At 38.7% G+C, this 25481-nt stretch overlaps 3 protein-coding genes across 5 annotated transcripts in view; 2 read left to right on the top strand and 1 right to left on the bottom strand.

Moving 5' to 3' along the window:
• The window catches only part of wwp1 (WW domain containing E3 ubiquitin protein ligase 1), a 36089-nt gene extending 32715 nt beyond the window's left edge, over positions 1–3374 (top strand). For both annotated transcript variants that reach the window (XM_042510753.2, XM_042510754.2), the window contains one exon: positions 312–3374. In XM_042510753.2, coding sequence (XP_042366687.2) covers positions 312–411 — 100 coding nt within the window. In that variant the 3' untranslated portion in view covers positions 412–3374. The remainder of the gene's footprint in view (positions 1–311) is intronic.
• A 565-nt stretch (positions 3375–3939) lies between these two features.
• On the bottom strand, positions 3940–10779 carry rmdn1 (regulator of microtubule dynamics 1). The gene is made up of 10 exons (XM_042510755.2): positions 10598–10779; positions 8925–9030; positions 8183–8267; positions 7748–7907; positions 7396–7485; positions 7261–7316; positions 6561–6648; positions 6413–6443; positions 6114–6247; positions 3940–4726 (listed from the first exon to the last, which is right to left on the bottom strand). Exons 1-10 carry the CDS (start codon positions 10727–10729, stop codon positions 4685–4687), a joined length of 924 nt encoding a protein of 307 aa, XP_042366689.1. The 5' UTR covers positions 10730–10779; the 3' UTR covers positions 3940–4684.
• A 1755-nt stretch (positions 10780–12534) lies between these two features.
• Positions 12535–24933, top strand: LOC121960574 (copine-3-like). 2 transcript variants are annotated; one of them, XM_042510356.2, is made up of 17 exons: positions 12535–12681; positions 12959–13020; positions 16826–16998; positions 17743–17922; positions 18009–18083; positions 18709–18780; positions 19242–19319; positions 19403–19492; positions 20561–20683; positions 20876–20959; positions 21163–21222; positions 21428–21561; positions 22388–22442; positions 22645–22696; positions 22791–22924; positions 24079–24312; positions 24519–24933. In XM_042510356.2, the coding sequence occupies exons 3-17, from the start codon at positions 16840–16842 to the stop codon at positions 24636–24638; spliced, it is 1650 nt and encodes a 549-aa protein (XP_042366290.2). In that variant the 5' UTR covers positions 12535–12681; positions 12959–13020; positions 16826–16839; the 3' UTR covers positions 24639–24933. The 2 variants fall into 2 exon arrangements, with proteins under 2 accessions (XP_042366290.2, XP_042366291.2); XM_042510357.2 differs by having other exon boundaries at positions 12536–12681; positions 20585–20683.
• Positions 24934–25481: the final 548 nt, after the last annotated feature.

Below are 25481 nucleotides of genomic sequence, written 5' to 3'. Positions count from 1 at the left end.
TGAGTGGAGCGCTCTACCTCTGAATGATGCGATTCATTCCTCCCTCACATAGAGTTTTGCCTAGATTTTATTCTTATTATATTATTATTCACTGTGATTAAATGTGTCTTGCATTATGTTATACACTGGATTCAGTTTTGCGAAGATATTCCAGCCACTGGTTCAGAGAGTTTGCCTGAAAAGTGAATCACAGCTGCTGCAGTTTACTAAGAAAGTTGTGACTATCCTGAGGCTTATGTTTACTCTGTGTATGTTATAGCCAATGAAGCATCTGAGCCGTAATACTCAACTTTCATCTTTGTTTTTTTCAGTTTCAACCGTCTGGATTTGCCTCCTTACAAGAGCTACGAACAGCTGAAAGAGAAGCTGCTCTTTGCCATCGAGGAAACAGAAGGGTTTGGCCAAGAATAAAGGGAGGAGTCCTCTTGTTTTTCTCTCCCTCCCCCGTCGCTGTTTATTCAGCCAAGTAAAACAAACTTAAAAAAAAAAAAAAAAGAATTGCACAAGATAACCACCAATGTATATAAGCTATTTTGTCATTTTAAACCAAATCTTAATTTGCAGCATCATTTTTTGCCGCAATCCCGTTCCCCAGCCCTTAAATATTATATGATACCCCATCATGAAATATGCAAGCATTTCAGCATCTCTGCTCCTCTGTTTAAAAACAGAAATCATGGATATTTTTTTAATTTTCCTCCCCACTGCTGACCGGCTTTTTAAAAGAGACTGAAAGTGTTTTTCGAGAGGATTTTATAGTTGAAGCGCAATCTTCTTTTAAAGCTCTAGTTCTATAGAGCTTCTAAATGGCAAGAGTAGTATTGGGGTCTGGTGCCTGATATATTTTTCCCCCATTGTTGGACTCCTAGTAATTGTTGCAAATTTTGCGTGCTTGCATGGCTGCCTCTGAGGATGAGAAGACTGCTGTGACCACCCTCTACCGCCACCTGTACACACGCAGACATTTTAGCATGGACGCTCCGTCTCTCAATGAGCTTTTTTTACCATTATCATCAAAAAGGTGTTCAGCAGATGAAGCAGAAAATAACGCATAGTTTTTCCCTCAAAGAGATTCTGGACACCAGAAAAAGAAACATCATCAGATCGTCCAGTTTGGATAAAAATACGTGTTGGGACAAAAAAAGACCATCATGGAGAAAGGCGACGATATCAAAAGGAATGCTGGGACACGAGGAAAATATTCCAAATCGGAGTAAAAGAGCGAGTTGTGAGTGGAGGTGGAGCTGTGGGTCATAGTGGTGAAGTTGAAGCCATGGACACTGGAAATGTTCCAGACCAACAAGACTGCAACTCACTGCTTCAGCTGGCAAAATATAATACACACCAAGATGACACATTTACCGTTTTCATTTAAAAATGGAGTTGTTCGGGAAAAAATGTCACAACAGAAGAGACAAATGACGGACCCTGGCTGGGTCATGTGTGCTTGCTGATTCTCCTCTTTTGAATTTTGATCTGGGGCTGTAAAGCATCTGTGAAGCCACAGAGCAACACACTTCAAAAAGCTCTTTTGATATCACAACGAGCACATTATCCCTCAGTTATAGGTATCACAATAGACGACTGCCTCTTCTGCGCATAAAGCCATAAACGTTATCACTGTAACAACACACATTACAAAAGCTCACATTTTAATCAGAAAAAAAATCTGTGGCCATTTTGTGTTGTAACTAAGTCCAAATGACACCTCATTCATATAACTGTACATGAGTACATGTACTGAAAGAAACTTTTTTTTCAGCCTCTCACTTATTACCAACCATTATTTTAAGCAACTGAAGCAAATGCTGGAAAAAATTGTGGCATTGTTTTAAACAAAAAGAACAAAGTCATGATCATGGCAACAAATGTTCTTGAGAGCTCCACAAATTTTGATCAGTGTTCATGGACAAAAAAAGGTATCAAATTACATGTTTTGACTGACTTAGAAGCATATAAAAATATTACACGCAGGCTGTGGAAACCAACCAAGTAAAATAACATAAGAGTTAAACATGTTTTGAGGGGCTGATCGGTCAAATACAAGGTATTGGCAGTGTCATAAACCTGCATGGTATTATTAAAAAGTAACATTTCTGTCTCATGCAGTGTGGATCTGTTATGTGGCTGTGCAGTCGACAGTGTGACTGCAGTTAAGCTACATGAATTGACCTTCCAGCCACAGAGCTGAGCCCTCTGTCAAACATCATACCATTTAAATTCATCCAACTCATGTCCAGTCTCATTCACAGCTTCTGTTCTGAGCTCAGATAGCCTTAGTTTAGTAAAGCTGTGTAAGTGCATCAGTGAAGTTGCAGGAAAAAAACAAGCCTTTCTCATACAGATAATGATTATTCAACTTTATGATTTTATAAGTTAATGAGACACTAAAGTGCCACAGACCAAATAATGTGTGGAAAGCTTCCACAGGCTGATGCAGCATTGCAGTGCTATATGTTGTGTGTTTTTGTTTTTGCACCCCCCACTTGTCCTTTCTTTCCTTCAGCTCTTCAGGGGACACGTCCTTTGTTTTGTTTTGTTTTGTTTTTTTCAAAAACGTCTGTCTAACATCGTTTCTAAACTCTGGTGCTTATTCTTTGAGTCGGTGGTCTGAACGCAGCAGTGTCAGGCCATCCTCCTTGTTTTCTCTGGCATTGTGTTTTTCAGACCACTGCAAACTGCAGCGAGCTGCTTTAGACTTTTACCAGGAGGAGCTTGCGATTACTCAAATTATCAGTCATGTATATAACATGTATTCAGCTGTCCCTGTGGAAGAGCTGAGAGGAGGGACGACAATATGAAGAAAAACATTTACTGTAGCAAAAGGAGCCGACTTAAGAGAAGTCAAAATAACTCTGTGCTTCCTTTTGAACAGAAACCTGTAATCAAGGAAAATCGACTGTGTATGTGAATATTCATTGTATAAAGATAATGAAAGTAAATAAAGTACTTAAATATTATAATTAATTACACAGAGCCGCCGCTCCATTGATGGAAATCTGTGATGCCTTTGTTCTTATCAGAAATGAATGGGATGTTTCAGGTCGCCTTCACTGTAGCCAGCAATCAGATGAAGTAACACCTGGACAGGTGTGTACTCTCAACGCTGAGTCATGATACTGTGCATCATTTCAGTTTGTGATCACGCAGCAGGGAGATCATCAGAGTGCCGACTGCGGTTTAGGCCGTCTGAAACGCATCTAAACTGTAACATATCGCGTGTAGATACACACTGTAAACACCAACTACACTGTACAGAATGCCCCTTTACTGGAGACGATGTGTATAGAAGATTCATTTTTAATCTGCTTTCACCCATTTTAATGAAGAGAGATGGATTTATGAGATACAAATAAATAAGTGAATAAACCCCCTTCATGACCATGCTTTCTTTCTTTTGTTGTGTGATTATCGGGGGGGGCGAGAGGCCTCCTGCTCAGGTTTTACAACAAAACTGTTAAGACTTTTTTTCAGTTCTTAAAAAAAAAGAAAATACAACAACTTTTGGTTTAGTCTTTGTTTGGATTGGATCTTGCCTGTGGAAAGAACCATATTTAATAAATGTATCTTACCATCTTTACAGCTGGTTTGACTTTATTTTTAGTTCAGTCAGTATGTTTATGACTGTAATGCCAACAAACTTTGATATTGCATCCTATAGCTGCAGGCCAAAATACACTTTTTTAAAAAAAATTAAATCACCTCCTTGCAAACAAAGGACTTTTGTCATGTGGAACAGGTTATTATTGTCTCATTAAACCAGCTCAGTTTATCCTGTGCTGGTGAAAAAACAGCAAACATTAAATTTAAGATTAGATTTAAGATTTAAATTGTATTTGTGGCCAAGGTTTATTTGTTATTTTGATCTGGAAAAAAATCGGCATTCCCGTAAAACACAGTAAATGCTTATACAAAAACAAGACACACACACACAAAAAATCCTGTGATATGAGAAGGCAGTTATTATTTCTTGAGCTGTTGGTATTCATTTTAAGTTTGGGAATCATTTTTTTTACATTACTTAAAAGCACGTCTAAGCATGTAATTAACAATCTGCAACTTTTCCCCAGAAGCACAATATCTGTCAATATCTACTTCTCACAGTCCTGCATTTCTCTTTATTGCATTTCTTCCGTTTTCAGAACACAAATCTGAATTTTAAAAGTGAAAATATCTTAAACATTATCAGAGAAATGCCAGTGGAGGAGAAATTCAGGCTTGAAAAGATTTGCAGGGCCCACGTAGATCCTGTTTACTACCTCACTGTGAAATGTTGCATGATGTAGTTTTAAGTTAACTAGAGGCTGAATGATTAGACAGTTTTGTGTTATTAATTATTAGAGAATCAGATTTAAAAATGAAGATTCATTAGCAATAATTAACTGTCCAAAAGTCCCCAAATGCATCATGTTCCACTGAGCTGTTATTAAGGCTGTACAGTATATGAATATTATATCCATATCATGAAGTAAGACTACATAACATCTTAGATTTTGGATATTAGTGTTGTCTTCCTGGTTTCTAAGGTTGTTTTAGAGTAAAGTTATATAATTCTATGAACTTCGTGGACTGCCATCGCTGTTATATTATTTATCTTCACCCACTTTCTAAACCGCATAATATCACAAAATTAATATCAAGGCATTTGGTCATAAATATTGTGATATCTGTGGTAATAACATCTTCATCCTAGTTTCTTCAACAGGTCGACAGCCTCTTTATGGACCTGCAAAGGAACAAAAGTACTGTAAACCAAATGAGTGTGTTCACATCAGCTCGTGTGATTCATGCATCCTGATACCTGGAGGTATTTCAACATCTTCTGCGCAGTTAAAATATCACATCTGTGTCAGGTAATTATGAAAACACAGTAAATCTACAGTTAGTAATCCTAAACACTTGTCACACAGGACTAGTTTTACTGTTATACTTTTAGTTATCTGTAATAATTTCAAAGGTTCAATCTTGTCTGTGATTTGTCAACCCCTGCAAATTACCTACCATGTTTTGTCATGATATTTTTAGTGGAATGACCGGGTGAGAAAAGTCACACCTCAGCTATTTATTGGCAGCTTTTTACGCCCATCCCTTCACAACATAATAATGTCTCCCACTGTGTGCCGTAGCAACTAGCCACTGGCTAGTGGCAGTTAGGATTAGGGCAAATAGGTCATTGTTAAGGCTAGTATTAGCCAATCTATAATATTCTCTGAGATTTACCTTTTGAAACTTCAGCAAATTGATTTCTTTCAAAAACGTGGGATGAGGGAAATGAGCGACAGAAGAAATAACCCAAAAATGAGCAAGAAATTAGTAAAACAAACAGGAAAATTACCTGAAAATTATGACTATTTTTCAACATTAGTTTTTTTATTATTAAATTTGTGATAATTCTGTGGCAGAATGTATTATAATAACCATAAATATAGTTTTTCCCTATTTTCTTTCTTTTTTGCTTTTTCCCTAGCTTTTTAAAAAATAAATCTTTATTTCTTGTAATGTGCAAAATATTTCCTACCAAGTTGCTTATTCTTTTTTTCCCCATGTTTTTAAAGAATTCACACTATTTTCCTCAAAAAAAAAACTAAAATAAAAAAAAGGGACAAATATCTTCTGAACATTTTTCCCTATCTTTTTAATGATTATCAATTTAAAATAATCTCCTTTTTTTTAAAAACTAATTTCCTGTCAGGTTTTCCTAATTTCTTGCAATTTTTGGAACATCTCTTGCCAAGTTGCTTATTTTAATTTAAACCTTTTTCTTTAAATTGCTCAGGTCTCAGGTTTAAATGCCTGTGTAAGACGTCTGAACGCAGCACAAAAAAAGCTGATGTTCCAGGTTTTAAAAGGTTAACCCAAATTTATGAAATAAATAAAAGGAGGGTAGCATGAATGCTTTTAGTGCAGTGTAGTGTGTTTGAGTTATGCAGAGTGGAGTTACACATAACTGTGCAACACATTCAAGGGATAATCTCAATTTGATTAAAATACAGACTTTGCTTGTCCTGTGCAGATGCACCACACAAAACACAGACGTGGAGGAGTAATTTTGAAATCACATGATGTCCCTTGGTAATACTAGTCTCATGCATATGGGGCTTTAGCGTGTGTACCTCTTTGTCTTCCAGTGTGTGAGCAGGGTAGTCTTTTGCTTTGGTCAGAAAGAGCCGAGCTCTCTCTGTGTCTTTCATGCCCATGTAGGTCTTTCCGAGCATTAGCAGGTTTTTACTGTAAAAGTTCGGATCAACTGAGAAAAAAATAGAAATGCACATTAATTGAAGCATTTTAAACCATTAAAGAAATCCTGCACAAGCACAGCGCTGCCCTAATTTAAGAATCTGAGCTGCAGCCAACAGATCAGCCGTTTTTACAGTAAATGCCTCAGTAACTTTATTAGCACCCTGTCTTTTACCTTCTTCAGCTTTCAGGAAAAATTCCAAAGCCTGAAAAAAAAACATGACAAAAAACAGGTTGTTTCAGCCTGAAGCTGTTTTAACAGTCAGTAATGTGCAGTTAGTGACAAGACAAAGGGACAGCAGTGTTGACGGAGCAGTCCTCACCTCCTCATATGTGGACACGGGTGGTGATGAAAAAATGACTGCAGCCACCTTGCGTTGATACCAAGGCAGCTCAGCAAAAGCAAAGCACCTGGAAGAGAAGACATAAATATTTTAAATAATACCTCTGTGACTGAGACCTGAGCAAACTGGCTTGATTTCTTAAGACATGACCCAAAAATAGCAAAAAATTACTAAAGAAATTGCCTTAAATTAAGCATAAAAACCCTACAAGTGCTGTTTTTGTGTAACATATTTTTGAATGTATAATTGAGAGACTTATGAATACTGTTGGCTGTTATGTGTGGGGACATCAGTTTCAAACCCTGTACAGCCTCTATTATATTACTTTCACACTAGAATAAGTGAAACATATCCTACATCACTGTTGAATGTTATAGATTTTGTGTTAATGTGTCATAAAATGCTAATATGAAGGTCATGGTTTGTGCAATCATACACTGGCTCCCTAAAACTCGAAAATGGTCACTTTAGCTGTTAAGTTTCTGAAATTTTCTCCTAGGATTGGGTTGCAGAAGGAATAGATAAAAAAATGTCCCTCCAATGCCAAAAATGTGTTAAATATGTGATTATGGCCCTGCAAGTTTGTATCCATGTTTGGCTTTATGTATTTTGAATGTTTAGATGCTCCTGACACAACAGAATTGGAAAAAAAAAATTACAAAACAAGAGAGATACTCACCAGTAACCCAAAATATGTAACGAAGTGGCATCTTTGGGATTGAGCTCAATGGCTCTCTAAAAAAAAAAGCAACATGTTTCTCTTCAGAAAACATTTAAATGTGACATTATGACATTGACCCAGATGTCCTCTCACCTCTAGATGTTCCCTGATGATGTATGAATTTCCAATTTTCACCTTGACTCCCTCGTAATCTCCGACATCACTGAGGCAGACTGCGTACCACTGTCAGGAGGGAAGACGGCTTTGTCAAATCTGACCTCAGTGCATCTTTACAGCTCTTTTAAAAGAAACCACCCTGTGTTAAATCTGCTAATCAACTTGGCAAAATCCAGCAAATCAATGCAAAAAGTAAGTTTCTTTCATTGTGGTTGTCACCAACAGTCGTGAAGACACAAACATCCTGACCACAGATGTGCTTATGAGGTAGGTAACTTCTTTTTCTATGAAAAACCAGATGGAGTGAGAATTAAATACAGTGTCTTACTTTGTGTGCCGCAAAACACTTGTCATCCTTCTCCAGTGCCTTCTTTGCATACTCGAAGCCTTCAAACGTCAGCTGCTTCTTCCGCTCCGCCTCCATGTTGGGCAGGAGCGACAGGTCACGAGACGCCCGGGCCAGCCTCCACAGGAACTCCGCGTCATCACTGGTAGGAAACAAAAATCACAACTTAGACTCATAATGTGTATAAAATGTTGGTGCTTTCTGGTGGTAACTATAAAAATGAAAATGTGGCAGAGGGCAATGTGCTTAACTTTCAATATAAAAACAATAGGAACAGATGAAAATATCAAATATTACAGTGTACCAAAACATTCCATTAACTTCCAGTGAGAACAGACGGAAAAACAGAGGAAATATGAAAAGTGAGAACAGAGAAGAGTTGGTTTTGTCCGGAGTGTGACCGAACTTTCTCCTCACCTGTCCTTGTACTGCAGCAGCAGCTGGTACAGCTTTTCTGTTTCTGCACAGCTGTACAGGTAGTCAGCCTGCTCCAACACCTCCACTGCACAAACACACAAAACAGCAGCTACATTTAGACGGAAATGTTCCTAATGCACTTTACCAAATTCAACTACATCTCTCTTTTTATTCCTTTAAGCTGCCCCAAAACTTGAAATCATTATCTTGTAAAAAAAAAAATAAAAAATGCCAAAAAATATTATGACAAATTGTTCCCACGGGGTAAGATTGTGTTCGCAGAAGATAAGAACTTGTTCCCAAAAAAATAATCAACTTGGCCCTAAAGATGATTAACTCGATCCCACAAGAAATCAACTTTTGCACGCAAGATCATTTTTTTTCCACGTGATAATACCTTGTTACCGAAAAATAAATAACTTGTGCACTCAAGATAATAACTTGTTCTCACGAGATAATGACATATTTCTGCCAAATAATAACTTGTGTACAAGATGAAAAAATATCAATCTTTTAGGACTCTAGAGGCTCTGTAAAGTATTCATTTTTTTCTATAAATACTACTATAATGTTATCTTGAATTCTTTTGGCCTCCATAACTTTGCCAGCTCTTAAGGTCTATCATTTGGATGCTGTTTAGGATTTTGGTATTCTTCAACTGAATTCTGGGGGGAAAGAACATGTTTGTTTATCAAATCTGTATTTGAAAGATACTTCATATTTAGCCCAGTTTGCCAGCTACCTTTTTCTAAAGCATGGACCACGGCTGAACTCTGCACTCTGTGATAAGCTTCGTAAGTCAGACAGGATAATGTCGGGAGCCCCAGGAGAAATGCAGCTCTTCTGCTCTGTAAACAAGAAAAGAAGTGTCAAATCAGTTTTATTCATACAGCCCAATATCACAAATTCTCCTCCAGGGGACCATGTCTCATGCATAAGGGAACTTATACATGAGGCAAACTACATCAGAGTTAAAGGTGGTTATTACTTAATGCAAGAGAACCCAGAATAGCCCACAACAGCCCAGAATAAAGTCAATCTCTCCATAGATCTGCATTTACGTAAATCTCCTCTATTTTACGGCTGTTATTTTTGGTGATCATCCTCAGTTGACCCGAGGTTACCTCACACCACAGAAACGGTGTGAGGACACCAGGTCATTGCACTCACCTAAAAAAAACCAATTCTCTATATCAACTTTTTTTGTTGTTGTTGCAATTTCTGGAATGTTTCTTACAGCTAATTGATTTTTTAACCATGTTTTTGAAAAAAATGGTTGAAAGGTTTAAATACTTGTGACACAAGAACAGTGCAGGTTTCACAGGGTTATGGTTCCTGCACGGCAATAACATGCAAATGTTATATATGCTACATATATTTTTTTAAACAAAACTAACACATTCTAATGTAACACAATGCATATATTTTCTCTCTAACTACAACTGATTACGATAAAATACAGTTACTAATCAGCATGTTGGTGATTACCAAAGGGTTACATACGAAAAAAATATTTTCAGTAAAAAGTTTATATGTTTAATAAAACATTAATTCTGTTGCTTTACATCTTTTTGCCGTGCAGGAATGCCTTCTTTTGGCAGATTTTTGGACATTGTCGGTTAGCAAAGAGATAAAATTGAGCGCAAAATTTAAGCACTTTGCATTTTTAACAAAGTCACTACTAATCTGTAAGCTATTACATTCCAAAAGTAACCTTCCCAATACTGATCATGCCCCTTCTTTGAGTTACAAATACCTTTCCTTGAACCTCCCTTAGTGACTGTGGGAAAGTGAACGACCATCCCATTACCATAAATAATCATATTTCCTATAAATAAACATATTTCACAGTTCCTGGCTGTGATTAATAGTATGATTTTGGAGATTTTTGTAAAGAAAACATGCTTTTAAAACCCACTTGTGGATTTTGGGTTCTGATGATGTTTAAAATAAACATAAAATACAACAATTTAAACTTGAATGTCCCCCACTGAAGCTAACTAAAGAATCATAACTCCCTCCTCAGTGCTTAAAAACTATTTGAATTGCCTTTCCCGTTTTGCAGCACTTCCTAATTACTTTACATATAACTAGTTACCATAGTCTTCCTCTATATCAGACTGTACCTGCTCAGAGTAATAATTAAACAGATCCTGAAACAAAGCTGCAGTGTTGATCGGCAGCTCTCTGGCAGCAGTAAAGTCTCACTGCCCTTTAACCTACATACCAAAACATACACCTATGTAAACATACAGGCTCAGCTATCGCTTTAACATCAGCCTCCTTGTTCTTCAACGCGTAGGCTAAAGTAACAAATTTAGAGAATCTGTTAGTAGCGAAAATGACCGATTCTAATAGTGTTGTGCATGATAATAGCACTGATGGTGAGCAGGAATGAAAGGCATTGCTATTTACAGTCAGAACAGTGGCAGTCCTTCTTAAAGCTGTCCAGTAGTTCCGGTTTGTCCCTCTGATCCTGATGCTTTTTGCACCAGATGTTGACAGTAAAGTCCAGCTCACACATCGCTTTAAAACTATCCCAGCCATTGAATCAACCTCCAATCGCTCACTCACCAATACTGACGACGAAATCGAAACTTTATAGAGACCGGTCAGAAAATACAAACAGGGAGCATTCAAGAGCACAAACAGAAAACGTTGCAAAACGATCATTATCGGGGATGTTTGCCTCTTAATGAAAATAGTTTCATTCTAATTCATCCAGTCTGAATCGTTTTTACTTTTTGTTGTTGCCATGGAATAATTTCACTAAATAGATGGTGTTTCTTAGGGATGGGGTGATATACGGGGTCGACTGATTTACCGTCCTGGACAATTATCGGCTGATATTTGACATCTTGATGATTATCTGTATCATTGTTTAATTTTAATGATCGCCAAAAATTTAAATTAATTAATAGATTAAAATTGATTAAAAAGTGCAAAGAAAGTGTCAGCATGGAGGGAACTTTTGCTTTGTTAAACCACAGGGAGCAATATTTATTTATTCATTTTTAATTTAAATTTTCACTTGACATTATCAAAAACAGTTGCGAGTAACCTGCTCTATATGATGTTGAACATTTCAGTTTTGATTTTACATTGCTAAAGTTATTTAAGCAAAGTTAGTTTTTGTTGGAGTTTGTTATATTCCAAATTCTAAATATTAACAAAAAAAAAATCATTTTTATTATATATGCATATCAGTTATCAGTCTCATTAACCACTAATTACTGGTATTGGCATTGGCCCTGAAAAATCATTATTGGTTGACCCCTAATATAGCCTACTGGGCGGGTCAGGGGATTTGGGTTTTGGATGAGACATACAAATTATGATTTAACAATCTGCTTTTTCTTGAATATGCTCTTGTGTGAAGTTGTCCTATGGTGGGGCACCAGGAAGATTAGTTGTTGCTGTGGTAGATTTATAATAGATCCATGGTGGTAGCAACTAATGGGGATCCTTTTAAACAAATAAACACAAAATATAGCCTGTTTTATTGTATGGTTTGCCTTAAAACATGTAGTGAAATTTCAACATGTATATTCAATTTTAATCTTGAGTAGTGTTCATATTTTTCTATTTTCTAATTTTAAATAATTTCTAATCTTCTACAGGACTGTTTGGTGTTTACACTGCATCATTTTAGAAAATATTTCATCATTTCAGAAAACACTACAACATTTACCAAAAACAAAATAACACAACCCAAACCACTACAACATTTCCCCAAACAAAGTACATTTCGGAAACAACATAACATTTCCTAAAACGCTGCAATATTTCCCATAACACCATAACATTTCTAAATACTGCAACATTTCTTAAACCACTACATGTCCCCAAACAAAACATTTCAGAAAACGTAAAGACGTTTACAAATACTGCAGCCTCTCCTAAAACAAAACACAGAAAACAACATTTTTCCCATAATACCGCAATATTTTCAAAAACTACATTTCCCAAATGTTGTAGTCAATACTAGTTTCAAGACCAAAAAAACAAAACAAAATAAACGCACTCATAACTTGGTAAACATTTACACGGGATATCCTAAATGCTGTCTAAAATGATAATAAGCTTCAACGTCTTAAAATAGTAGCCTAAAAATATTGTTGCAAACTGTCTTTGTTGAATGCACCACGGAAAATAGCTGTCCCCTTGAAGTGTGCTCGACTAGAAACAACCAAATCGTATTAGAGTTCCGCTGTAAATTCACGTTAGCTTTTTTTACATCACAGTGTCACTTCAAAGTTGCATTTCATCAGCATAAATGTGTCTGCCACACATAAATTAGCTCCGAGTGTGACACCAAAGCGGACAGAATAAGTTAGGTAGCTGAGTTGCTAATGTCAGTTAGCTGAGCCCGCTGTGAGTCGGCCCCTCCCCCGGGTTGCTCAGCTGTTCTTGTCAGATACTCAGATAACGATAAACGTTACGTACATATGAATCACCAGAGGCGGGCATAATTTTATATTTCTTCAACAACAACACAGGTAAATAAGTCTAGACTAGCTTTCTGCTGCTATAATGAAATAATACGTGTAACTTTGGTGGACAATATGTAGGTTGTTATTAGCTTTAGTGCTTCAGGCGTTGCCACACCCACTTGACAGGCACTGCCCGTTTGATTTAATTAACACTAAGCTAAAACTGGCGTTAGCGAATATAACGGGAGGAAAACTCCTACTTAGTCCAAGTTTTATGTGTTTTATTATATTATGGGCACTGTACAAATTTTAATTGTTGTCTTTATCTCACTTTTTCCTACAGACTCTTCATACATCGTGTCCCGTTGAAGGTTTATTGTGTGATAACTGCTACGGTTATAAAAGGTAAAGATAAGGTTAACGGTGGACTAACGGTCACGTTACATTGTTAAAAATGTAAAAACTCAACATTACAACCTGGTATTGCTCCTGCATTTACTGATACTTACTGCTAATACAGGTGCTCACAGAAAAATATCAAGTGGCGTGTGTGGCGTGTGTGGTGTGGTGTGTTAAAGATAGTGCCGCGGATGGCTACTTCGATGAATTGGTGCGCATTGTTTTGGCTTTTTTTTGTGTTAATGTTAGTTTTTTTAAACAAACACAGAGTTCTTTCACCAGAGAAGAGCTCATGAACATAACGGCTTCAACGCCACCGGATTTGTTTCCCATGTTTCTTACGGAATGCGTGGAAATATTGGACATTGAGGTCAAAGGTGCGCTCAAAGGAGGAAAAAGGGCCGGCGCGTTCGTGCTTCTCCATCAGCGCTGCGCTGACTTCGCACAGCGCTCCCGATCATATTTTTCTCCAATGTGCGCTCATTGTGCAACAAATTTGATAAACTCCAGCTGCTGATGAGAAGAAACAGAGACTTTTCTTCATCCTGTATTTTGTGCTTCACGGAAACCTGTCTGTGTGACCTAATACCGGACTGCGCTGCAGCTGGCAGGATTCCAACTCTTGGTGGAGGAATCTGTTTCTTTGCAGTGGCTGGTGTATTTACGTGACGGTGATAAAAAAAAAAAAAGCATTGTTCTTCTGGTTTGAAAACTTTTTTTCATTCACTGCATACCATTTTATTCTCCCCTTGAGTTCACTTCAGTCATTCTGGTCGGTGTTGGTGGAGGTTGACCATCTGGTGACTTAATGCGGCAAGAACAACTTAGAGCTCAATGCTCTGAAGACAGTGGAGATGGTTGTGGATTTAGCAAGGATCGCTGCAGCCCCCGCCCCCATCACCCTCTGTGAATCATCAGTTTCCACTGTGAGGTCATTCTGCCTCCTGGGAACCATCATCACCCAGGACCTCAAGTGAGAGTTGAACATCAGCTCCCTCATCAAGAAAGCCCAGCAGAGGATGTACTTCCTGCGGGAGCTGAAGAAATTAAACCTGCCAAAGACAATGATGGTGCATTTCTACACTGCCATCATTGAGTCCATCCTCACCTCCTCCATCTAAGTCTGGTACGCTGCAGCCACAGCGATGGACAAGAACAGGCTGCAGCGTATCATCTGCACTGCAGAGAGGGTGATCGGCTGCCACCTGCCATCTCTCTATGACCTGTACACCTCCAGGGCCCTGAGGCATGCAGGTAAAATTGTGGCGGACCCCTCTCACCCCGGATACAAATTTTTTGAGACCCTTCCCTCTGGCAATAGGCTGCAGTCCTTCAGGACCAAAACCTCAAGACTCAAGAACAGTTTCTTCCCAACTGCTGTCACCATCATGAACAATACTCCGGCTCTCCCCCACCGTAAAATATCAAGTGGCGTGTGTGATGTGGTGTGTTCAAGATGCCACTGGCGGTGGAGGAATCTGTTTCTTTGTCAACAGTGGCTGGTGTATTGATGTGACGGTGATAAAAAAGCATTGCTCTTCTGGTTTAGAAACTTTTTTTCATTCACTGCATACCATTTAATTCTCCCTGTGAGTTCGCTTCAGTCATTCTGGTCGGTGTTTACATTCCACTTCAGGTCAACGTGCACGAGGCACAGCGCGCACTCGCTGACCAGATACAGATACCCACTCTGTAAATGATTTACGCCTTGCCAACAACCTGAACGAGTTTTACTAACACTTTGAAAAACAATGGGACAGTCCTGGAACCAACCCCCATGATGATTCCACTCCACAAGTCACCACCCCGGCCGCCCCAATCACAATAGGGGCCCAGGACTCAACATGAACATCCACCCCAGCTACCCCTCCCCCCTCACCTCAGCAACACCATCCTGGAGAGAGATGAGATCTTCAGAAGACAGAACCCCTGCAAAGCAGCTGGTCCAGACTCTGTTTCCCCCTCCACCCTGAAGCATTGCGCCGATCAGCTGTCTCCAGAGTTTACAGACATTTTCAGCACCTCGCTGGAGACATGCCACGTGCCATCCTGCTTCAAGGCCTCCACCATTATCACTGTCCCTAAAAACCCAAGGACCACTGGACTCAATGACTACAGACCTGCCTTGACCTCTGTGGTGATGAAGTCCTTTGAGCGCTTTGTACTCTTACACCTGCGACACATCACAGACCCTCTCCTGGACCCCCTGCAGGTCGCCTACAGAGCCAAAAGGTCTGTAGATGACGCAGTCAACCTGGACCTCCACTTCATCCTCAAGCATCTGGACTCAGCAGGAATCCCCAGTTTCCACTGTGGAGTCATTCTGCCTCCTGGGAACCATCATCACCCAGGACCTCAAAATAAATGCCAATATAGAATATTTTGGCGTTTAATATATTTATATTGCATTTTATTTTTTTTATCTTATGTTCTATTCTATTTAAATTCACTATTTTATTCTTCCTTTATGTTAATTGTTTTGCACCAAACACCAAGTCACATTCCTTGTATATGTAAATGTACTTGGCAATAAAACTAGATTCTGATTCTGAAGTAACATCACTCACATTTGTGACTTATTTGACCATTCGAAACTTGAAAATTGGCTTGATTTCTTTGCATGTTTCTCAAAACATGGGATTTTCCCCATACGCCACCGCTGTAAAGGAGACATCTGTACAGCTGTTGGTAGAACATCTTGAACTATGGATCCATGGAGTTTTTTTTAATTTTTAAAACTTTCCTAGAGCTCAAAAAAAAGACATTTAAAAAACTGCAACAATGTAAAATCTGTGTGCCAAGAGGGAATTTACAGGCGGGGCCAGTGGGAGAAACACTACTGAGCATATTAGTGGGCCACTGCAGAAGTAAACCCGGAAGGTTGAAAACTTTTTTGCCGTGTGTGCCTGGCGAGCACCTACATTGTCATAAATTTCGTCCGCTGTCTAGATATGACTTAAGTCCATGGAGGCACTTTAGGTAATTTTGTGAGCCCTGGGGGGGGGGGTTATTCTAATTTTGATTTGGCTCAGGGAGCGACATTCAGTATATTGTATTTGTATTTCTTTAAAATACCCTCAGAATCCCAAACCCCACAAGTTGGTTTTAAAGGCATGGGTTTTTTTTTCAAAAATCTTACCAATCATAATTTACCAGAGCCAGAAACTGTGAAGTATGGTTATTGTAATATGATGAAGGTGGGGTCATGCAAGTCACTCAGGAGTCACACCCTGGCCAAAAAAAGTATAGTCCCTGAAAGGCCCCTTAAAGGGGGAAATATTGGCAGAAAAGGATTATAATGTATTAAGCGTGTTTTCTTTAGTGTATAATCACCTGGAAAAAAAGAATTGTTATGTTTCTGATACCTTAGAATGAGCTGTTTATATCTAGATAGGGAGTGGGTCCTCGTTCACAGAGATCGCTATGTTGCACCAACAGTAGCCCAGAACACACAACCTAAATACTCGCTCTAGATAGGGTCATTTGTATGGTTCTTGTTGGCCACCATAGTTAGCTGGCCTAATTGGGACAAGTTTCTGCTGGTTGCAATCTGCACTCATCATCACTAGATGCCACTAAATTCCCCTAAACCTTACACACAGTTCCTTTCAAGCAGTTATTATGGTGAGTGGCCCCTGTTAATGAAGTACAAAAAGTACATTCCCCCCCTCAAATGTAGTGGAGGAGAAGTATATAACAGCAGAACAATACCGCAATATTGCACTTAAGTACAGCACTGGAGTGTATGTCCTTTAGTCACTTTCACCTCTGATAATATTTCTTTTCTGTGGTGAATCTGTTTGATCATCAGAACAATAAGCTGCCATGGCCGCAGGTGGGCCCCCAAGGCCAGGGGCCACCCATTTTGCCACCAAGGTGGAGCTGTCTATCTCCTGTGAGAACCTCATGGACATGGACGTCTTCTCGAAGTCCGACCCTCTGTGTGCTTTGTACATCAACACATCAGGCTCCCACTGGTATGAGGTGTGTAGTAGGTCCCAGGGGAAGGGTTAAAAAAAAAAAACCATGTTACAGTGCTGCTAAAGGCCACTAAAGATTTGTTGTTTTAGCAAAGTTGCACACAGGATATATATATGTGTGTGTATTTATTTATTTCTCAGTGTTTTCATTAAGATACAAACAAAGAATACAGAGAACATGTAGAACGTAATAAAACACCAAAAAAAGACTTCTACAGACTGAAGTCAGTATTTACTGTGACCTCCCTTCACACATAGCACCTCTTGAACTCTCTTGGGCTGATTATCCTGAAGTTTTCTTAAATAATCTTAGGTTATACCAGTAAATCTCATATTGTGTGCCCAAGAGAGTTCAAGACATGCTGGAAGGTGAAGTCACACTAAATACTTCAGCTTATTTCCCATTTTTAATTCTGTGTACATATTTCCTGCATGTTCTGGATGTATTTTAGTAGAGAGACTGCTGAGAAATGAATATGTATGATTACTGTAACCTTGCTAAAATAACAAAGTTTAAGGTGGGCTAAGACTTTAGCTCAGTACTGCATGTATATGAGTTAAGACCTTATTTTGAACAAGCAGTTTATGTGACACAGATGTGTCTGAATGCATTGTTGGTACAACTGCTGATGTTGTTCCCTTTTATGTGTTTCAGTGTATGTATTTGGCTTCTGATTTTGCCAAAGCTATCTGACATTGTCTACATCGTGTTGGTTTTTTAGTTTGTTTGTTTGCTTTTGTCAATCAGTTAGGACGCACGGAGATGATCCTGAACTGCCTGAACCCAAAGTTTGCCAAGAAGTTTGTGCTCGACTACTATTTCGAGATGGTGCAGAGGCTGAAGTTTTGCGTGTATGATATTGACAACGACACCTATGACCTGAGTGACGATGACTTTCTGGGGGAGATTGAATGCACCCTGGGCCAGGTTAGCTTCAGTTTGTACAATTTTAAAAGAAAACTTTGGACATTTCTCCACCTACTCATGGTTGTGTGGCACTATTTTGTGTCCAGATTGTTTCTAACAGGCACATGACTCGACCTTTATTGCTGGAGAACAAGAAGCCTGCGGGTCGTGGGACGATCACAGTGAGTATACTCTTTTCTCATTTTCTCATTTCAAGACACAGAAATTATTATCTATGCCTGAGTTGCGTTGAGGACCTCTCTTTGTGGATGTACACACAGACAGAGTGGCTGCAGTGTGCTTTGGAAGTTGTGATACAAGTATATCAGGAAGACAGTATTTATAATAACAGATAAAGTTGCTCACTGTAGATTTATGCGCACACAAACTCTAATCTACGGTCCTGTGAGTGGTGATGTGGTCAAAACTAGCATGCAGTTTTTTAAGTGTTGTATGTAGTTAAAATTCTAAAGGCTTATTAAAAGATTAATACTGTTGATGTGATCATAGTAAATAACCAGGATCACAGCTATGTCTGATCAAGGAAATCACTCTTTGGTATTAGCCAGATAGTGGCAAAACATCACAGTCTGTCTGGTGTTGGATGTATTGAGCTTTGATTTGTTGCTCCTTTCTCTTTCGTTTGATATAATTTAATGTGTCATAACTGGGTTACAAAACTTTGTATGATTTTACGCACTTTCAGGCTTGAAAAGGAAAACAAAAAATAGGCTGCGGTCCACTTTCAAGTACAAAATCCCCAAACCTTTAAGAGTTTTGAGTTTTGTCTCTCCCTTTTTTTAATAGATCTGTGCTGAGGAAATAACAGACACCAGAGTGGCAAACTTTGAGGTGTCAGCCCGCAGACTGGACACAAAGGTAATGAAGGTCTTTTAAATAATAAAATGATTACTTCCCGCCCCCAACCCCAAACCCCAAATGACCATTTATTTATCAATTTCACACCCTGTGTTTTCTTCAGTTTGTAAAAGCAGTATTATCTTGCATGCCTCAAGTGAATGAAGAACCCAAAACCTTAAATATTTCAAATGAATTGAAGTCATAGGGGGCAGTGTTCAACATCCACAAAACTATATTAAAAAATCAGTTTACAAGCTTTCACAGAACTCGTGCAGTGTAATCCAAGTCTCATTTATGCTCAGGACTTCCCAAACACACAACCTTGCTGTCAGACAGTGGAACTGGACTAAAAGTGAAACATTTCTTTTCTCTCCTCCAAGCCAGACTCCATTGACAAAAACAGTCATTTGTACCTTACCTTTTGATTTACTTAAATATTGTGAAGTACTGTGAATCATTAATTGGGTATGGTTGTTCAGTTTTTGTGGTGGTCCGACCCTTTCCTGGAATTCTTCAAGTTAACAGAAACTGGATGGCAGCTGGCCCACAGAACAGAGGTACACATATTTACCAGCAACACATCCTCTGTTTGCATAGAATTATCATTCACTTGTGGCTCATTGTAAACCCATTTATGTAGGTGGTATACAACAACCTCAACCCAATATGGAGACCCTTCCGCATCTCATTGCGAGCTCTTTGTGGAGGTGACGTGGAGAAACCTGTAAAGGTAATTTGGCCCACCATTTGAGTCAATAAGCCCTGTAAAATGCAGCCCATTAACTTCTTCCCTAACAGTAGAGTTTTTGTTGTCCATGCTACTCTAACATACTAATGATTCATCTTGTAATTGAATTTTGTTTTTATTTTACAATGCTCCCAAACTTAAAACGTTCTACGACGCAGCTGGATAAGCGATGTGTGTTTGTATGCACGTCATCCGCATAACGTGCCCCCCTGAAGGTGTGCATTTTTGCTTTGTTCTTTTTAGTTAATTAAGTGACTCCTATTGCATTGACTTTTTTATACTGATAAATAAGAATGAAATGTTATTGATAATTTGTGCATGTGAGGTGTGTAATTTATGATACGATCGACTGGTATGAAGCTTCCTTGCTGAGCATAAATAGTGAATACTGCAGTGAATGTTTCAATTTTTTGTATATCACCTCTATAATTAGATAAATGTAGGGACTGCACTTTATTTATCTGAATAGGGGGTTGTCAGGGGTGTGACTTAATTATTATTATTATTATTATTATTGTGGGTTTTTTATATATATCATAACATGGAGCTACAAATATTTTTGCTTAACCCTATCTTCACCACAAATAACCATATTTCACACTTTCTGTCTATGATAAATGGTCTGATTTTGGAGATTTTTGAAGAAAACATGCCTTTCAAACCCACTTGCAGGATTTGGGGTTCTGGGGATATTTAAAATAAATACAAAACATGAACATTTCAAGTTGAATGTCCCTCACACATTTTGCACCACCCCCTCCCCTCTCAAAAATAATGAACAGTCCCTTATCATTGTAGTTTAGAGGGGTTTTCTTGAGTAGTGTAAAAAAACACATGCTATTTACATCCCCTTTCAAAAGATGTTTACATGCCGGCATTTACTTAGCACTTACTTATATTAAAGCTTTTTAATAAAAATTGAAATGCATGTTGTGATGACTTTGAGCAAAAATGGTAATGATGACTTATGAAAATTACATCCACCTTAATTTATTCATCCTGTCTTGAAGCTTATTTAGTTTCTGGCTTTTATTTGTCACCAACTAAAAGCCAACAACAGATGTTTGTCTTCAGGTTGATTGTTACGACCACCGTGTCAACGGCTCCCATGCCCTCATTGGGAGCTTTAGAACCACACTTGCAGAGATGCAAACAGGAACACACATCTGCCCGGTAAGACGTTTGTGTGTGTGTGTGTGTGTGTGTGTGTGTGTGTGTGTGTGTGTGTGTGTGTGTGTGTGTGTGTGTGTGTGTGTGTGTGTGTGTGTGTGTGTGTGTGTGTGTGTGTGTGAGAGATTCCAACTATAAAAGGCCAGGTATGTTTATTTTAACTGACGTAAGTATGTGTCATGTTCTCATTCCCAGGCTGAATTTGAGTGCGTTTCCCCAAAAAAGTTAAGGAAGAGAAACTATAAAAACTCTGGGGTCATTGCCGTCAAGAGCTGCCAGGTAATGATTAAGAAATTCAGGCCATCTAACTCTATTTTCTCTCACTAAGCGACTGTGTCTTCTCATTAAATTTTAGAATATGCATTTTTAGGACAGCCAGAAATAAGTGTTCTTGATTCAAACATAACTTGTCTCGCCAATTTGTATTGGGTCACTACATTGTGCACTGCTGCACGCAGGTAACATAGTGTTTACTCTTTCAGGTGGTGAGGGAGTACACCTTCCTGGATTACATCATGGGGGGGTGTCAGTTCAACTTCACCGTGAGTTTAGAAATGTCAAATGCAAAATGTTACTTCAGTTCTTTTATTCATGATCACATCTTTCAACCAAACATAAATAAAGTTATTATTTTTTATTTGACCTTGCAGAAGTTTAGTATATAACATACCACATAAAGTATTTCTGTGCTGCATTTGGTCACCGAGCAGCTATCTAAATCCTTATCCTCTCTTGGACCCTTGCCAGATTGCCATTGACTTTACAGGCTCCAACGGGGATCCCAAGTCTCCCCAGTCACTCCACTACATCAACCCTGAAGGCTATAATGAGTACCTGACGGCCATCTGGGCAGTGGGTAATGTCATCCAGGACTATGACAGGTAATCTCTTAACTCTGCTTCATCCTGCATTATTCTACCACTTTAATTCTGTCTGTGTCTCTGATTTGAAAACTTCTATATCATTATGTCTGCTTGCTTACAATGATGATACTGCAGTTTGTTTACTGTTGGATTTTTTGAATTGGGGTTGTATGAGGTCTGTATGCATAGTCACTGTTTTACGGAAAGTAGATGTCAGTCAGCATGCCCCCAGTTTGGAGAAGCAGGCAGGAATACCGACACCGAAGCAATGTATGGCTGTGGACGGAGGCAGCAGCAAAGCACATTTCAGCCACCTAAGTAGAGTCCCAATGAGACTCTAATGAGTGACATTTAAAGTTTTATGCTACAAAACAATTTAGCTTATTAAGTCACACAATAACAAAAAAATGAACTGATCAAGGCAGCTGTAGACCAGCAACTCCAGTGTTTAGCGATGTTAAGTTACTCTTTTTCTCAATAGCATCTTGCTTTAAAGTGAGAGTGATACAACAGCTTTAGTTCCCTGGTGGAAATTGCTGTCTGAAGGTAAGATAAAGCGGAGACAATATTCTAAATGTAGCATGCACTTCAACTGACACTGATTTTTTTTAGGTCGTTCTTATGTTTTTTAGGTGGCTAGAATAATTTTTGCTGACATCCTCAGCAGTACATTGTTGTCTCCTGTGGCTGTACTACTGCATCTATTGTATTCAAAACACTGACTATGGATACAGACCTCATACAACCCCAATTCAAAAAATCCAAACTATCCCTTTAATGTACTGACCGATGTGCCTTGATCAATAAGTGTAACCAATGTTATATCTGTATTCTTTTTAAATAGTAACAAGAGGTTTCCTGTCTTTGGTTTTGGAGCCCAGGTCCCTCCCCTATGGCATGTATGAAAAATTATAGAAATCCTTTAAAATCATCATTACAGACTAGACATCAGACATTTATTGACTCAGTCAGACTACACACATACTGTATACAAGCAAACTGTGCCTCTATTTATGTCATGAACATCCTCAAACGGAGGAAGTTTGTGTAAAATTGTCATTAACTGTACAGTAAAACTTATATATTTATCTATGTTTATAGGTGTCCCACGAGTTTCCTGTCAATTTCGATCCAGCAAACCCGTTCTGTGAGGGTAAGTCAAAGATTGGGTTTGAGTGTCCAGTGTTGTACGGTAATGTTGCATTCGTGTTGCTTTATACTGTATGTATTTGTGTTTTGCGATGCAGGCATAGAGGGTGTTGTGAGGGCCTACCAGGAGTGTCTCCCCCAGTTGAAGCTCTGGGGCCCCACCAATTTCTCTCCGATTATCAACCACGTGGCCTGCTTTGCCAGACAAGCTCTTCGGCAGAATGTGGCTTCAGTAAGTCGCCATATTCTTTTCTCAAAAAAACATCACAAATGTGAAATCACAGGATACTCCTCAAAAAAAATATGTTAGACTCAGTTCTGAGGGCATGACTAGATGACAAAAAAACTATGTCTTGTTGTTGTTGAGAACTGTTTTCCTAATCCACAAGTTGATGTTTTACCACAGGGGTTAAATGTTGAGAAGCCTAATTTGTCAGGAACATATAGCAATCAGAATAGACTACTACCTCTATAAATGTAGTTAAATATGGTGTGAGCCATTCTGTCGGATACACATATCTATCAAAATGGACTATTACTTGCATAAATATGGAGTAGTTCATTCCATCAGGTATACATATTGATCAGCATGGACTACTACCTGTAGTAGACTACTGCTTGTATATTTAGAATGACCTATCCCCTTATTCATACAGGTAAGCAGTACATTCTGATAGATATTTATACCTGACAGAATGACCTACTCCATATTAAACTACACTTAAAAAGAAGTGCAGAACTGCAGAAATAGGGGTGTATGCCATTCTGTCAGGTACAAAATATCTTTTGGAATGGACTATAACTTGTGTAAATGCAGTGTAGGCCATTCTGTCAGGCACAAGTATTTGTCAGACAGGAATACTGCCTGGAATAATGTGAAGGTCATTCTGTCAGCCACAAATGTCGACCAGAATGTGCTACTACCAATCTCTGGAAGTAAAAAGCTAATGCTAGGCTATATGAAGCTACAAAACAACTAATCTGTGGTTGCATTGCCACCACTACAAGGCTGTAAAGCCATGTTTGGCACTGTTCGGCTTGATGGTATTCTGTCTTCTCATTTAGCCACTTGTTAGAACCACCTTTGTGAAGAAACATAAAAGCTTTAAGGTTTACAAGTGTGGTATTTACGGACATATTATATGTCGTAGAACAAAACATTAAATTCTCTTAAGCTTGTGCTATCCACAGACCTTATATAAGGCTTCTAACCAAAAACCATTCAAACAAACCCTTGACTTTGGGACAAGGGAACTGGAGGTGATGAAATTCTAATTTATATCCAGGTTTATGGACTCATTACTAGGGTTCGGTATAAGATCTAAATTAAAGAAATTTAGAAATGATTGCGTCCCTGTTTGATTTATTTCATCTCTCTATCTGCAGCAATACTTTGTGCTGCTCATCATCACAGACGGAGTGATCACAGACATGGACCACACACGCACTGCCATTGTGGAGGCCTCTCGTCTGCCCATGTCTATCATCATAGTGGGTGTGGGCGGGGCAGACTTCAGCGAAATGGAGTTCCTCGACAGTGATGACAAACTACTGAGTTCGCCCAGAGGTGATGTTGCCGCTAGAGACATCGTCCAGTTTGTGCCGTTCAGGGATTTCAAAGTAAGCATACCTTTATACTGCCCTGAAAGCTGTCGTCTGTACATACAAGGGATTTATAATTAAGGATATTTTATAATCAAATATCATTTTGTCTAACAGGTGTTTATTGATATGGAGGAAAATGTATGTGTATATATATGTGAAGTCATACATTCGCAATCCAGATTTCTGATTCTCCTCTCATTCTTGTAACATTGTCGTTTCAGGGAAACAGTGTGGCCCTTGCCCAGAGTGTCCTGGCAGAGCTGCCTGATCAAGTGTCGTCCTTCTTCAATTCTTACAAACTGAAGCCCCCTAATGTCTATAATTTTCCTGACCCATCCTAGAAAAGTGGGTTGAATTAACCCAAATACCTCATATCTACTCCTTATATGCATCTCCTGAACCTTCATTCTGTATTTACTGTATGCAAAGAAATGAACAAGGTTCAAAAATATGCCAAAATATGTGTAATTAACCTCAAACCCGTGAATGGAATTTTCAGTAATGTTTTACATGTGATTTGTCACATTTTACAGATAAAAGAAGAGTTGCGTTGACCAGGAGACATGATAGCTTGTAAAATGCATGTAAACACTTGACATGTTGGAATGGCTTTGTTGATTAAATATATTATTTCTCTTTCTTTTCCCCGTATCACCTCTTTTCTACAGTTACTTTACAATCTCTTAATGCTTTAACCCATACTCATGTCCTTATCCTCAAATCACCTGAAGTGCCGTGTGGTGTGTTTTCTGTCTGTCCAGGCAGTGAGCTGAGAAAAGGTCGTGGTCAGGCGCTGGACAGGTCGTGTCAACACCATCGCACTGATGTGACACTCCTTTCAGACCTAGGTGACACAAGTCCTGGTTGCTTCTGTACATGAGAGCATTCTATCAGATGATTTAATTTCAAGTGTGATGTGAAATTTAGTTTGAGCTGTTTCCTGATTTTTTTTATTTTTTGAACGTTGAATTTTAGGGGACATATGGAGGTTAAAAAAGAGTAATCCCAGCTTCAGCTATTGTATAATGGGAGATCAATAAAAGCATCTGAAGCACCCCACTGTGAAAGGAGTTTCCCAAATAAAAAAATGAATAACAAATCAAAAATAACTATAATTAAATAACTGTGTAAATGTAGTTGTTGGGATCTTTAAACCAGGGCTGCCTCTTTGTAGTTGTTTTGGG

Source organism: Plectropomus leopardus, chromosome 21 (assembly GCF_026936395.1).
Source record: "Plectropomus leopardus strain MGB_pleo_1.0 chromosome 21, ASM2693639v1, whole genome shotgun sequence".
NCBI classification, from domain to species: domain Eukaryota; kingdom Metazoa; phylum Chordata; class Actinopteri; order Perciformes; family Serranidae; genus Plectropomus; species Plectropomus leopardus.
Note: the sequence above shows the minus strand (reverse complement) of the source record. Positions and strands in the feature narration are given on the sequence as shown.